The 15039-nt window shown below is 35.1% G+C and overlaps 3 protein-coding genes and 1 long non-coding RNA gene across 4 annotated transcripts; 3 read left to right on the forward strand and 1 right to left on the reverse strand.

The window, feature by feature from the left end:
- Nucleotides 1-126: 126 nt before the first annotated feature.
- On the forward strand, nucleotides 127-2007 carry LOC105218027 (solute carrier family 25 member 35). The gene is made up of 4 exons (XM_011193354.3): nucleotides 127-314; nucleotides 378-553; nucleotides 625-760; nucleotides 823-2007. The coding sequence occupies exons 1-4, from the start codon at nucleotides 243-245 to the stop codon at nucleotides 1339-1341; spliced, it is 903 nt and encodes a 300-aa protein (XP_011191656.1). The 5' UTR covers nucleotides 127-242; the 3' UTR covers nucleotides 1342-2007.
- A 1512-nt stretch (nucleotides 2008-3519) lies between these two features.
- Nucleotides 3520-4976, forward strand: LOC105218026 (solute carrier family 25 member 35). The gene is made up of 4 exons (XM_011193353.3): nucleotides 3520-3742; nucleotides 3876-4051; nucleotides 4149-4284; nucleotides 4336-4976. The coding sequence occupies exons 1-4, from the start codon at nucleotides 3671-3673 to the stop codon at nucleotides 4861-4863; spliced, it is 912 nt and encodes a 303-aa protein (XP_011191655.1). The 5' UTR covers nucleotides 3520-3670; the 3' UTR covers nucleotides 4864-4976.
- Nucleotides 4895-6161, reverse strand: LOC105218025 (uncharacterized). The gene is made up of 2 exons (XR_852031.3): nucleotides 5697-6161; nucleotides 4895-5638 (listed from the first exon to the last, which is right to left on the reverse strand). It is a non-coding gene; the product is annotated as an uncharacterized LOC105218025 (long non-coding RNA).
- Nucleotides 6162-6422: 261 nt separating this feature from the next.
- At1g61610 (uncharacterized) lies at nucleotides 6423-8846 on the forward strand. The gene is made up of 3 exons (XM_011193355.3): nucleotides 6423-6646; nucleotides 6713-7491; nucleotides 7601-8846. Exons 1-3 carry the CDS (start codon nucleotides 6562-6564, stop codon nucleotides 7748-7750), a joined length of 1014 nt encoding a protein of 337 aa, XP_011191657.1. The 5' UTR covers nucleotides 6423-6561; the 3' UTR covers nucleotides 7751-8846.
- The last annotated feature ends 6193 nt before the right edge of the window (nucleotides 8847-15039 follow it).

The raw sequence follows: 15039 nt of genomic DNA on the forward strand, positions 1-15039 counted from the left end.
GACTAAATGATCTTCAGTTTATTGTAACTTCTCTCCCGGTTTATTGGCGCCATATATTATGACTTGGATAGATAAGATTGGCAGAAGCTATTATTGAACAAAGCCGAAATTGACTCTGGTAAGGAAAACTAAACTTGGACAATTCAGTGTTTAGTTGTCGCTAAACAAAAACTGTAGTTCGTCGCTGTGCGAGTTTAAAAACTGGCTAGTTATATTGAAAACCCAAACCATTTATATACATTATGAGTCCCACGTATTTTTTGGCTGGCGGTGTTGCCTCTGTGTGCGCCATATGTATTACCAATCCACTGGAGGTGAAAAGGATCAACGTTTTTCAAATATAAAATCGTTTTCTAACGCGACAAGCTATTTCACAGGTCGTCAAGATACGCATGCAGCTGCAGGGCGAATTAGCAGCGCCCGGTACCTACGACATCCGCTATAGAAACACGATGCATGCCCTCGTGACGATTGTCAAGAACGAAGGTTGGACTGGTTTGCAAAAGGGGCTCGTACCGGCAATGAACTTTCAGTTTATTTTGAATTCAATACGGTATATAAGAGTAGCGGTTAAATACAGTGGCATCAAAAGTGTTAACATTGTTGACTTAATATTGGTTACAGGCTAGGCTTTTACCATACAGCTGTTCGAAATCAGTGGACCAGCAATAAAAGCGGTGGAGAAAGCTTCGGCAAGAATCTGCTATTATCCATATCGGCCGGTGCTGTGGGAGCTTACTTTTCAAGTCCATTTTTCATGGTTTGTTCGCCCAAAGATTTCTTTTTTATTTAAACATACCATTTACATACTACAATATACAGATCAAGACACAAATGCAGTCAGAAGCTCCAGCAAAAGTGGCCGTTGGCTATCAACATCACCACGTTGGTATGTTAAATGCCATGCGGAAGATTTATGCAAAGAATGGAATTGCCGGATTATGGCGTGGTTCCTTCGCCTCCATACCACGCGCTTCAATTGGTTCGGGGGCACAAATTGCGACATTTGCCGAGATGAAGGCATTGCTACGCGAACACAATTTGGTTGTGCAACCCTCACTGAATACCGTGTGTGGTGGTTTCTTAGCTGGCTTGATAGTATCTGTGACCATTACACCGCCGGATGTTATTGCAACACGCCTCTATAATCAGGGTGTCGATGCGAAGGGTAGAGGTTTATTTTATAACGGTTGGTTGGATTGTGCTTCAAAAATTACACGAATTGAGGGTGCTTATGGACTATATAAAGGCTTCTGGACGACTTACATACGATTGACCCCGCAATCAATATTGATTCTCCTGTTTTTCGACGAACTTATTGCGCTGAAAAATAGGTTGTAGCCCCTATTTAAGGCTCTAAGAAACATTTTTTTGTATTTTATTTTATGTTTCTATTCGACTCAATTTATCAACTTTGCGTAGTTTGCTTAGCTGATGCTGTTGCAGAACTTAAAGATGAGTGAAAATAAAAATCGGGTATTTTATTTGACAAAAAATTCAATTTGTATTGAATAAGAATAATAAAAATATATACAAATTATTACTTTATTGACAAAGTAGCTCCCTTAATTGCATTTCACCTTGCAAATTTTCTCTGCAACTACTCCTTCGCTGCAGAATTTGCGCTTTTTTGTTTATCAACCACGACTATTCAAATCTGAAGCAGATGCTAGTTTTGCTTAAGCACACTGCGAAGTTTGCATTACCGGAAAAGCACCATATTCAACCTCTAACCCTAATTCCGAAAATAATTTAACGGTATTGTTTTATCAGCGAAGTCCTCTTTGACCCATTAAAGCTGAAAAATAATTAAAACCAACAGGAGATCGAACGCAGGCGTAGAAGGCAATATGCCTCCAATATTATTATCATTAAAAAGTAAAAAAAAACAAAACCAAATAGGCACACGGCTCCAAGTGATGCAAAAAGGGGTCGAAATCATTATTCAAAAATAATGTAAACCACTTATCTTTTTAATAAAGCCGAATTCTTGGCCATAACATTAAATTATATGCGTTATTTCTTTTTTAAAACCACACTTCTAAAAAATTACTATTTTTATACTCTCGCAACAAATGTTGTTAAAGAGAGTATTATAGTTTTGTTCACATAACGGTTGTTTGTAACACCCAAAACTAAACGAGTTAGATATAGGGTTATATATACCAAAGTGATCAGGGTGAAGAGTGGAGTTCAAATCCGAATGTCTGTCTTGAGTAAAAATTAAGATATCTTGATGAAACTTGGCACACTTATTTCTTGGCACCATAGGAAGGTTGCTTTCGAAAATGAGCAAAATCGGGCCACTGCCACGCCCACAAAATGGAGAAAACCGAAAACACATAAAGTGCCATAACTAAGCCATAAATAAAGCTATGGAAATAAAATTTGGTATGAAGGATCGCACTATGGAGGGGCATATTTGGATGTAATTTTTTTGGGGAAGTGGGCGTGGCCCCGCCCCCTACCAAGTTTTTGTACATATCTCGCAAACTAATAGAGCTATATAAACCAAACTTTCTGCAGTCGTTTTTTTTAGCCACTTCCTAATACAGTCCAAAAATGAAAGAAATCGGATCATAACCACGCCCACCTCCCATACAAAAGTTAGGTTGAATATTACTAAAAGTGGGTTAACTCCCTAGCGAAAAACGTCAGAAACACTAAATTTCACATAAGAAATGGCAGATGAAAGCTGCACTCAGATTTGTTTACAAAATGGAAAATGGGCGTGGCGTCGCCCACTTATGGGTCAAAAACCATATCTCAGGAACTACTCGACCGATTTCAATGAAACTTGGTTTGTAATAGTTTCCTTACATCCCAATGATATGTTGTGAAAATAGGCAAAATCGCTTCACAACCACGCCTACTTCCTTTATACCAGAACTTTGAAAACAATCTAAATCGTTTACTTTACTATATATAAAGTAAGTACTAGTGAAGATAGGTGCTTCTAACCTAATATTATGGTTTCCAACTTTCAATGGACTTTATACAATATATATGACGAATATGTGGGTCAAATTGTGTACTATATATTATAAATAAAATTAAATAATTAAAGTGCGAGAGTTTAAAATGTTCGGCTACACCCGAACTTAGCCCTTCCTTACTTGTTGAGCTATACTCTTGTCTATTTATCCCATCAATTTAAATAAGCACATAAACGGTTTATTTATAAAGTAATTGCAGTTGATATAAAAAATTATGAAAGAGACGAACAATCATAAATATTATAAAAATTACCTCAATGGATAAATAAACTTATTCGCTTTTTGCTTTATTGCAGTGGACAAATAAAATATCTAAATTATTATTATATAAATTTATTCATGTTTGTATATTAGTTATATTCTCATATTTACAGTAATTTGCACACATATTTGTACTACATAAAGATAATTCATTTATCATCAATTGCATCCCCAACTATTATCCATAATTTACTAGTTCTCATATTCATAGATAACAGCTGTTGCATGTAACTTCTATTTTATATTGACTGCAATTATTGCATTATACAGAACGTAAATATGTGTAATGGCCGTCTGATTACGCCGATTCAAATTAGGGGAAAATTATTTGAAAATTTCTTGTGTAAATAATATAAATTTTAAACTATTCAATTAAGTTTATTTATTAGCTACAGCCTGAAACAATAAAAAATATGGCACTTTCTGATTTCCTGATTGGCGGTTGCGCAGCAATGGGGGCGATTTGCTTCACGAACCCACTTGAGGTACTAAATACTATAAATACATGCACATGGCAAACCGTGTTACTGAAATTTCAAACTGGTGCTACCGAAACTCATTGCATTTATCCAATCCCTTTATGCTGCTAAAACTTCAATTAACACTTTCTTTTTTTAGGTAATAAAAACTCGTTTACAATTGCAAGGTGAACTAGCCGCCCGGGGGTCTTATGTGGAGCCTTACAGAGGAGTTTTCAACGCTTTGATCACTGTGATAAGAAATGATGGTTGGTTGGCTTTGGAAAAGGGACTTGTGCCCGCGTTATATTTCCAGTTTATATTAAATTCAGTTAGGTGAGGTTTCTACCAACAATGATAATATTAAGTGCGATATGCAGATTGTTAAATGTTTACACCAGCAGAATCGCATTAAACAGTAAATTTAATCTAGATTAGGTGTATACCAGACAGCCATGAATAACAAATGGATGCATAACAGAAATGGTGATGTATCCTTTTTTCGCGGTATGCTATGTGGTGCTACCGGTGGAGTTGCTGGATCATTTTGTGCAAGCCCATTTTATATGGTTTGTAGGCTGAAGATATGTATCTCCAGATATAATTTATTAAAATTCCAGGTGAAAATTCAATTTCAAGCACGTTCCAATAGCAAAATAGCCGTTGGTTATCAACACCAACATAGCGGCTTTATCAATGCCTTTGGAAACATTTTAAAAGAAAGTGGATTTTTTGGTCTGTGGCGTGGAGCTACGGGTATGCTTCCACGCGTGGCGATAGGGTCAAGCACACAAATTGCAACTTTTGGCAAAACAAAAGCTATGCTACGCGATTATGAAATTGTCAGGCAACCCATGCTGAATACTTTAACAGCTGCATTTGGAGCGGGTAGTGTGGTGGCTTTCGCTATTACACCACCTGATGTAATTTCGACGAGGCTGTATAATCAAGGCATTGACTCATTCGGCAAAGGAATACTATATAAAGGATGGTGTGATTGTGCACACAAAGTATTCAGATATGAGGGAATACGTGGTTTATATAAAGGATTTTGGGCAAACTATTTGAGACAAGCCCCACATTCAACGCTGTTATTGTTGTTTTTCGATTTACTTATTGCAGCTCGAGACAAATATCAAACCAGCTAAAATATTCACTATCGATCTGAAGCAAAACACATTATTTTGATTATTTAAATCATACTATTTTGCAAAATGATTGATATATTCTATATATTAAATTAAATACTTATTACAGTTTTTTCGATGTGTTTTAATGTAACAAAAATATATGTATGAATGTTTGTGATGAATCAGAAAATCATGCTAACTATTAGATTATACTCCTCCATTATAACTCGAACATCGATTTCATACTTTAATAGAATTCTATCAAAGAATAATATGGTAGCACATATGCCATTGCTTTCCTTATAAGAAAACCAGGCTATAAACAAAATATATAACCGCACATTAGGAACACCTCCAATAATTCAATGCTTTTAGCAACACATTTCCCCTAACATTTTTAGTTTCACCGCCACCGCCCTAATACGTTATCCTTATAGGTACGAAAATTGCGGCCGATGGACTAGCAAAACAGAACTCCATGCGAAAACTTTACTGAGTTTCTCCTTGTACGCGTACAAAACGATTCAATATTGCTAAAATACCGGCCATAGCGTTAACACGGCTGTCGGTGGGAAGACGCCGTAATTGTTCAACCAAGTGTGCTGCAAATGCTGTATTATCCTCAAAGTCGGTTAATTCCAATTGCAGAGATTTATGTGCACGGTAGGCAGCTGTTAGTGCGTTCTTCTTTGCCTCAGTCATTATTGCGTATAGATTCCTTTAGTGAATAAGGAAGTCAAGAAAGTAAACTATAAGAATGTATATCAGATGTACTCCAGCAAGTAGGATGAATCTATTTAAATGGAAAGAGTAAGTTAACGAAGATAGTAAAATCAAATGTCACGAATCACCTTTTAATAAATATATTAGTTTATTCTATTGAAATATTAGATATTTTCTTTGCTTTTTAACAATTGTTTAAACGAGCAAAAATTGGCAAACTTTTTTTTAGCAATTCTTCAATTACGAATAGGAACGTAAACAAAAAATGACGTTTGAGAATGAAGCAGAATGACTGAGCACAAGTGCTACCAGTTCGTTTTTCCGTAAATATTTGTATAATAGGGTTGCCTGCAATTAACGCATTTTGGATTTGAGTCAAAATTGTTTTATCCGATTTTATGTAGAATCATATACATAATTAATTGTTTGCAATACAGTCCGGTCTATATTAAGTTCATCTCTTAAATAGGTATAAATGAAGAACTTAAAATAACTTTTTGTTGTTAATAAACATTTTGATATATAAAAAATTTCTTGTCTGTATATATGTTATGTTAAAACTGTTTTTTTACGTAATAAACATAAACATCAAGTAATTTTATTACAGCTTCACCTATAAATTATAATTTGTTATTTTTTTAATTTGTACAGTTCAGATCAGCAAATTCTTCATATCCATTGTCGTTATTCTATTATTGTATACAAATTTTACTACATATATCTCTTAAAATTTCGACACTAGTGTTTGAGTTGTTTTATAAAAATCTCACGCTATTTTTGGTCATTGATTTAGTATCACCGTGGCAACCACCTTAAGGAAAGGTCAAAAACAATATTGAATTGCAACAAATGAAGGTGAAAGAAAAAATAACAATTATAAAGAAATAAACTAATAAATGGGAGACGAAACAAATAGCTCTAGTAAAAGAAAGTTGTATTAACAGAATTAGAAAGTAAATTAAAGTCCTTGAGTGTAGTGAATGTGTTCCCAGAATGAAAACAAAACAAACTTTGTCTATACACTATTGGGTAATTTTGCTCGTGAACGCATGCAGTTTATGTGAAAGCTATAAAAATAGTAAGTTTTAATCGTAATTTCAATATCAATATGTCAATAATTAATATTTATCTCTTACTTAAATAGTAATCCTAAAAGATTATCTATGCGCTGACAAATTTTTGTTAGAGATTCAGCGATCCCTCCATGTACATCCTTCATTTACGCTAACTGAAGATCGAGATTCAGCAGCCATCATAACCCAAGTTTGGAATACAACATTACCAGGTTATTACTCTTCTAACAAGTTAACATATGATTGTTATTTTCGCGTGCAAACACCTCATCGACCGCCACGCGGAATTTTCACTGTCATCACACGCCTTAAATTTCGACGTGATCCTGTTAATAATACCTGTATAGATTATATACAATTTGTTGGTGGCAATCGTCCGGCATCTGAGAAGATATGCAACGAAATTGCAATAGATGGACCAGCGGGTCGGTTAATATTCGATGAACGTAATCGTGAAGTTAATATTCACATTTATATTGATAAACGTGTTTCGATAAAGGAACCCCTGGAACTGCGAATGGTGATGACAGCACATTCAGAATGTAAATATACTGGTGACTTTCTCTGTGATCCGAAAGACCAGTACTCGTGTATTTCTCGTCATTTTGTTCGCGATAATATAACAAATTGTATGTATCCATGTCGCGATGAAATATCATGTTTTCATGATGCAGCTCCGTCGGAGGAAGCTGACACCACATATGTAGCACTTTCAGCGCTAACTTCGCTAATTTTTACAATGTTGGGCGTTGGTTTCTGTATATGGGTCTGTTGGAAATATTGGAATTGCATAACAGTGCAACAACATGCACACGAAGCTTCAGCGGCTGCACATCGTAGGGGGCAAAGGGTTAGTAAATATCCTATTACGCTTTCAACAAAGTGTTTTACGTTTTTCATGAGTAATCATTGTTATTGCGTTTTGCATATTTCCATAATGAATTAATTCTTATCTACAGGAAACTCCCGTAGGTGAGACACCAACTGTACCGTCGTTTAGTGATGCTATTAGTTCTAGCGTTGGATACGAACAAGAAAATCGTCATCAACAACCACCGTCACCGAAAGATTTACCGCCAAGCTATGAATCATTATTCCCAGAAAGATAAACTATAGTTGGCGTTGTGGTTCAATTTTTTAAAAAAAGTTACTGCTAAACGCAAGCCAAACAACTATTATCTACATGTTTAAGGAATCTCTTTTTACAAATTAATCAAATGTGGGTGATCCAGTTTTGTGAATTAATTATCATTGAAGTGTCAAACTTGTGCCATCAACATTATCTATTGTATTATAAGTCTTTTCGTCCGTTTTAGTTATTTTTAAATTGTTGAAACATGTCGAACAAATTAATGTCTAGAGTGCCATCGATGTACAGTTAAAATTGTACTACTCTGCATTTAGTACTGATATCATTTGACTATTTACCAACTCGAATAAAATATATCTGTGCATGAATGTATGAAAATTATAACTGCCTATAAAGTATAACCATTCAATTAAAAAAGTTAGAAATCAATGTCAACCACACAAAGTCAATACAATATACATATATGTAATATTAATAAGATACTTATATATAGAAATTCGCAGTATATACATCATATGAAAAGAATCATAAAACTTACGAAAACGAATATGAAAAGTTAAAATATGTACAAAGAATCTCACTGTCTTCATAACACAACATTTAGTATTTATATATGTAAATATGACTGTAAACAAAATGCAAATTATAGTCTGTTGGAAAAAAACAAGCATAATCTTGAAAAAGATGTAAACTGTCAATGTAATAGGCAGCCTTGAAGAATCAACTATGTACATTAGTTCCCATTTCTTTATGTTTTATATTTGCATACTAACTATTTTGTTATAATTTTTTATTTTTTTTTTTATCAATCGTGTGTTCCTTGTTCTCAGTCTGTTAAGCTTATAAGCTGTCTAAATGCACGAATTTTCTACTATCAAATATTTTATTTATATTTCCTAAAACTTAAGTTTTTACTATATTTTGTACTAATATAATAATACCTCATGACTTATAAATTGATAGTTGTAATGTGTAGTTGAATAATTATATAACATGGTTAGTGTGAATTTACCTTGCATTACAATTTCTTTTATATTGACTGTAAGTGGTAAAAATAGATAATAGAAATGAACTAGAAAGACAACTTCAATAAAATTAGCGGATTGCGAACAACATTTCCTTGCATTTGTTGATGAGATTTTAATATCGTTTTAGTTGTATTTAGTAGCAGAAAACATACATGCTTACTTACATATAATATTATATACAGTAGTTTCCGAAATAACGAATATTCGTTTTGACGAAAGCCGCTTATGACGAAAATCGAACAACATGAAGAAAACATATGTAGAAAGAGTTAAAAATAAAATAAACAAGTAAGGAAAGGCTAAGTTCGGGTGGAACCGAACATTTTATACTTTCGCAATTTATTTCTATATTTTTATTAAGACCACACACAATTTGACCCATATATTCGGCATAAAGTTCAATTGAAAAATCAGCATATATAATATATAGGGTGAGGTAATTCCTGAACCGATTTCCTCATTTTCATCACCAACACACATTATATCTGAGAGTATATGCTCACTTAATTTGACTAAGATATTTTACATATTCACCGATTTATTTTTTTTATAAATTTTATTATTAGGTATATGGGAACTAGGGGAAGTTATGACCCGATTTTAACCATTTCTGGTACAAAGACACATTATTAGAAGAACAAGATTTCTTCTGATTAAATAAATATATCCGATATTTTGGGTGAAAAAATACCATAAGGCACCGAGTTCTACATTTTTGATATCCGGGGCATTGAAAAGTTATAGTCAGATTTCGACAATTTTTCACAAGTGATGCCACGGATCATATACAGTATTTGTGTAAAGTTTTATTTCGCTATCTTCATTGGTTCCTTATGTACATTTTATAAAGTGAAGGTATCAGACGGACTTCAAAATTGAATTATATGGAAAGTGAACCGCTCTCATCCATTTTCCACACGTGTCATCAGGGTGTCAAGAAAATATTATATACCGAATTTCATTGAAATCTGTAGAGTATTTCCTGAGGTATGGTTTTTGACCCATAAGTGGGCGATGCCACGCCCATTTTCCATTTTTCAAAACGATCTAAGTGCAGCTTCTTTCTGCTATTTCTTCTGTGAAATTCTTCTGTTTTTCGTTAGTGAGTTAACGCCCTTCTAGTAATTTCAACCTAACCTTTGTGTAGGTGGTGGGCGTGGTTATTATCCGATTTCAACTATTTTCATGGTGAGTGGTGAGGTACGTAGGAGAACCGACTGCAGAAAGTTTGGTTTATATAGCTTTATTGGTTTGCGAGATATATACAAATAACCGATTTGGGGGCGGGGCCACGCCCACTTCCCCAAAAAAAATTACATCAAATTATGCCCCAGTTATGTTTAGTTTATGACACATTATATGTTTTCGGTTTTCGCCATTTTGTGGGCGTGGCAGTGGCCATTTTTGAAAGCAACCTTCTCACGGACTAAAGGAACATGTGTTCCAAGTTTGACCTGGAAAAGCTTTAGACCTGGAAAATCTACAATGGACCAGATATTCACCATGCGCCAAATGGAGCTGCCTTTATGCCGCGATGTCTGAATTTGGTATCTCTGCAAAACTAATACGGCTATGTAAGCTGACGTCGAGCAACACCAAAAGCTCCGTCAGGATCGGGAAGGACCTCTCCGAGCCGTTCGATACCAAACGAGGCTTCAGACAGGGTGACTCACTATCGTGCGACTTCTTCAATCTATTGCTGGAAAAAATAATACGAGCTGCAGAGCTAAATAGAGAGGGTACACTCTTCTACAAGAGTGTACAGCTCCTGGCGTATGCCGATGATATTGATATCATCGGAAGCAACAACCACGCCGTTTGTTCTGCGTTTTCCAGACTAGATAAAGAAGCGAAGCGTATGGGTCTGGTGGTGAATGAGGACAAAACGAAATATCTCCTGTCATCAAACAAACAGTCAGCGCACTCGCGTCTTGCCTCCCACGTCACTGTTGACAGTCATAACTTTGAAGTTGTAGATAATTTCGTTTATCTGGGAACCAGCATTAACAACACCAACAATGTCAGCCTTGAAATCCAACGCAGAATCACTCTTGCCAACAGGTGCTACTTTGGACTGAGTAGGCAATTGAAAAGTAAAGTCCTCTCTCGACGAACCAAAATCAAACTCTATAAGTCGCTCATTATTCCCGTCCTGATGTATGGCGCTGAAGCGTGGACGATGACAACATCCGATGAGACGACTCTTGGGGTTTTCGAGAGAAAGGTTTTGCGCAAGATTTATGGTCCTCTAAACATTGGCAACGGCGAATACCGCAGACGATGGAACGATGAGCTGTACGATTTATACGACGACATTGACATAGTTCAGCGAATAAAAAGACAGCGGCTACGCTGGCTAGGTCATGTTGTACGGATGGAAGAAAACACTCCAGCTCTGAAAGTATTCGATGCAGTACCCGCTGGAGGAAGCCGCGGAAGAGGACGACCTCCACTCCGGTGGAAAGACCAAGTGCAAAGTGACCTGGCTTCACTTGGTGTTTCCAGTTGGCGCCAAAAAGCAAAAAGGAGGAATGAGTGGCGCGCTCTGGTGGATTCGGCTATAATCGCTTAAAGCGGTTCCTACGCCAAATATATATATATATATCCGTTGCACGGACGGACGGACGGACAGATATCCGGATTTCAACTCCACTCGTCATCCTGATCATTTATATATATATAACCCCATACCTAACTCTTTTATTTCTTGGTGACAAAAACAACCGTTATGTGAACAAAACTATAATACTCTCTTAGCAACTTTTGTTGCGAGAGTATAATAAGAGAGATATTTCGAAAAATATGAGTTGCTATAAAAAGGAAACATTCCGAAGTGGTGAATTTGCTGAATTGGTCCATTTTGGAAGAAATTAGCCGATAAAAATAAATTGTTCTGTTATGGTTTTTCTTTTTTAACAAATAATTTAACACAACAATTTATTAAACTGCTATTTATTTATTTAATTTTATTATTTAACTCATTTTTATTGAAAAACATACCTTTAAATGAGTACTCGAATTAACGAAAAGTTCGATGTAACGAACAGGCCCGACAATTAATGTGGTCGATATTTTGGAAAACTACTGTATGGGAAATATATAAGTGAACGCAAACACCGTTTAATTCATGTTACATTAGAGTTTTTACTTCGAAACAATACTGATGATTGCCAACCATGAGGAGGGAATTCCAAATAAAATTTTTGAAACACCAATTCTATTTTGGATGATGATGTTATAGCTAATATAATTGAGCGGTCCAGTGTGCGTAATGTGAAGTACTAAAACTTAAAGCGAGATTATTCCGAAACTTGATTTTTAAAAAATGTTCGTGTTGTAACACAAAAAATTATTGACCGATTTGTTTGAAACTTTGTGAGGCATTTCTCTACATTACTATCGGAAGAATACACCTAAACTTTCAATTATTTCGCGTTCATAAAATATTTTTTGGGGTAAAAAATAAAAAAAAACAAGTAAGGAAGGGCTAAGTTCGGGTGTAACCGAACATTTTATACTCTCGCAATTTATTTATTTAACTTTATTTATATTATATAATACACAATTTGACCCACATATTCGTCATATATATTGTATAAAGTCCATTGAAAGTTGGAAACCATAATATTAGGTTAGAAACACCGAGGTCCTCGATATATGGGGCCTTAAAAACCTATGGTCCGATTTCGACGATTTTTAGAATGGGGCTGCCACACTATTTACATAGTATTTGTGCAAAGTTCTGCACCGATATCTTCACTAGTACTTGCTTTATATATTGTAAAGTAAACGATTCAGATTGTCTTCAAAGTTCTGGTATATAGGAAGTAGGTGTGGTTGTGAAGCGATTTGGCCTATTTTCACAACATATCATTGGGATGTAAGGAAACTATTACAAACCAAGTTTCATTGAAATCGGTCGAGTAGTTCCTGAGATATGGTGTTTGACCCATAAGTGGGCGACGCCACGCCCATTTTCCATTTTGTAAAAAAATCTGAGTGCAGCTTTCATCTGCCATTTCTTATGTGAAATTCAGTGTTTCTGACGTTTTTCGTTAGTGAGTTAACCCACTTTTAGTTATTTTCAACCTAACTTTTGTATGGGAGGTGGGCGTGGTTATGATCCGATTTCTTTAATTTTTGGACTGTATTAGGAAGTCCCTAAAAAAACAACTGCAGAAAGTTTGGTTTATATAGCTCTATTGGTTTGCGAGATATGTACAAAAAACTTAGTAGGGGGCGGGGCCACGCCCACTTCTCCAAAAAAATTACATCCAAATATGCCCCTTCATAGTGCGATCCTTCATAGCAAATTTTATTTCCATAGCTTTATTTATGGCTTAGTTATGGCACTTTATGTGTTTTCGGTTTTCGCCATTTTGTGGGCGTGGCAGTGGTCCGATTTTGCTCAACCTTCCTATGGTGCCTAGAAATGAGTGTGCCAAGTTTCATCAAGATATCTTAATTTTTACTCAAGTTACAGCTTGCACAGACGGACGGACGGACAGACAGACATTCGGATTTGAACTCCACTCTTTACCCTGATCACTTTGGTATATATAACCCTATATCTAACTCGTTTAGTTTTGGGTGTTACAAACAACCATTATGTGAACAAAACTATAATACTCTCTTAGCAACTTTGTTGCGAGAGTATAAATATTCTGACTGTTTTTCAATGGCTTATCTTTTATGGATTTGTGTATTTATTTTCTAATAATCTAATAATAATATCAATTTTATTATCTTCAAAAATAGTTGAAGACACGATTGCTCAAAAAGTATTATTATTGCTAACTCCGATAATCTATCTATCTATAGAGTAATGTGCTACTAAATATTGACATATCCAAAGTCCATATATTGTCCCACCAGTCCGACTCGTTCAATTATACACTAATTGGATACATAAGATAAAAGAAGTGAAAGTGATCTCCATACCAAAACTGGGAAAGGAAATAACCGCCGATATAGTTTCAGTGTTCAATTGCATTGTCTAAATATTTAATTTACTTTATATGTATATTTACTTATACTTTTACAACCGATATTTGAAAAAGTCTTTTGTGCCATATAAAATCTATATTCAGGTGTATAAATATAATATTTATTTATGTACTGATGTGCATTTCAGTTTGTTGACATTGTTGTCTTATAAAGCATTGCGGTAGAAAATACTCTCCCTAGTATTGTTCCATATTCGATTTTAGTATTTTATTACTGACGGATTGCTTAATTTAGAATACTCATATGGCAATGATAAGGCTACTGGTCAAAAATCGTTTGGAAATACAACTGCCTGTGGACTTGTTTTTAAATAAAAATTGGCATTAACACAATTAAACAAAAGAAGATTTGATTGTTATCGTCAGCGTGAGTGCACTGACCAACAAATCGATTGTTTCTTAAACCATTACACATTCGCGATAATCAGCGCCTGAATGCATGCACCTTGCGTCACATATGTATATAGTATACATGTGTATATGAAGAAACAATCGTGTTCACATTACCCTGATAACCAGGGGTATCTATATAATTCAGGTGAAGAACTTAAAATTTCGACATATGTATAAATGGGCGTGTCGTTGGCATTGAACTTGCAAGGGATTGCAGTAACACTATTAAGCTGTATAAGGTAGAGTGACTCTATCGACTATTCTGCTTTTGAAAAAAAAAATGTATAATACCTTTCCGATAAAGTGCTCCCGTGTATAAACAAATGTTTTTGAACTTTTCAATTAATGAGTTCAATTAAAGTGACGCTTACTACCGGCTTCATCTGATTGCTAATGACTGTGCTTGTTATTAGTTGACTGTCTCTCTTATTCATACACTATATATTTTTCGAAAGATACTCGATTTTTATACTCTCAGTCAAAATCGGATAAGGAACTTTTTGTTTTTCTTAATGAAAGTAGAGAGAAACCTCTTCTAACGAACACCTCTGTTAAAAATACTGATACACTGATTATCTCTTGAGCCGATATTTTTTCATACACCAAGTTTTATGTTAAATTTTTTAGAACAAATTACCTTCTCTTATCCGATCTCTCTCTTGTGTGGACGCGGACAATTATTTAGTATGACGAAAAGACTCACTTAGTGGACGCGAACCTCTTCCAAACCCTTGTTGGGCGGACGTTCTCGCGAGATAAGTTTGAAAAGAGTGTAGATATTTTTTTTTTACCAGTCACACAACTTTAGAGTGTCAGCCTTCGGATCAAGGAGTTATTCAATCCTCGAAATTTAAGGGTAAAGAAATCATGGTAAGAATAGA

Source organism: Zeugodacus cucurbitae, chromosome 6 (genome assembly GCF_028554725.1).
Source record: "Zeugodacus cucurbitae isolate PBARC_wt_2022May chromosome 6, idZeuCucr1.2, whole genome shotgun sequence".
NCBI classification, from domain to species: Eukaryota; Metazoa; Arthropoda; class Insecta; order Diptera; family Tephritidae; genus Zeugodacus; species Zeugodacus cucurbitae.

Bases quoted from the DNA above. Each gene is read 5' to 3' on its own strand.
- LOC105218026 (XM_011193353.3), top strand. From the start codon at position 3,671: ATGGCACTTTCTGATTTCCTGATTGGCGGTTGCGCAGCAATGGGGGCG. The intron at 3,743-3,875 runs GTACTAAATACT...TTCTTTTTTTAG, and splicing joins GCTTCACGAACCCACTTGAG to GTAATAAAAACTCGTTTACA. The intron at 4,285-4,335 runs GTTTGTAGGCTG...TTAAAATTCCAG, and splicing joins GTGCAAGCCCATTTTATATG to GTGAAAATTCAATTTCAAGC.
- LOC105218027 (XM_011193354.3), top strand. From the start codon at position 243: ATGAGTCCCACGTATTTTTTGGCTGGCGGTGTTGCCTCTGTGTGCGCC. The intron at 554-624 runs GTATATAAGAGT...TATTGGTTACAG, and splicing joins TTTATTTTGAATTCAATACG to GCTAGGCTTTTACCATACAG. The intron at 761-822 runs GTTTGTTCGCCC...TACAATATACAG, and splicing joins TTTCAAGTCCATTTTTCATG to ATCAAGACACAAATGCAGTC.
- At1g61610 (XM_011193355.3), top strand. From the start codon at position 6,562: ATGAAAACAAAACAAACTTTGTCTATACACTATTGGGTAATTTTGCTC. The intron at 6,647-6,712 runs GTAAGTTTTAAT...TTACTTAAATAG, and splicing joins ATGTGAAAGCTATAAAAATA to TAATCCTAAAAGATTATCTA. The intron at 7,492-7,600 runs GTTAGTAAATAT...TCTTATCTACAG, and splicing joins CACATCGTAGGGGGCAAAGG to GAAACTCCCGTAGGTGAGAC.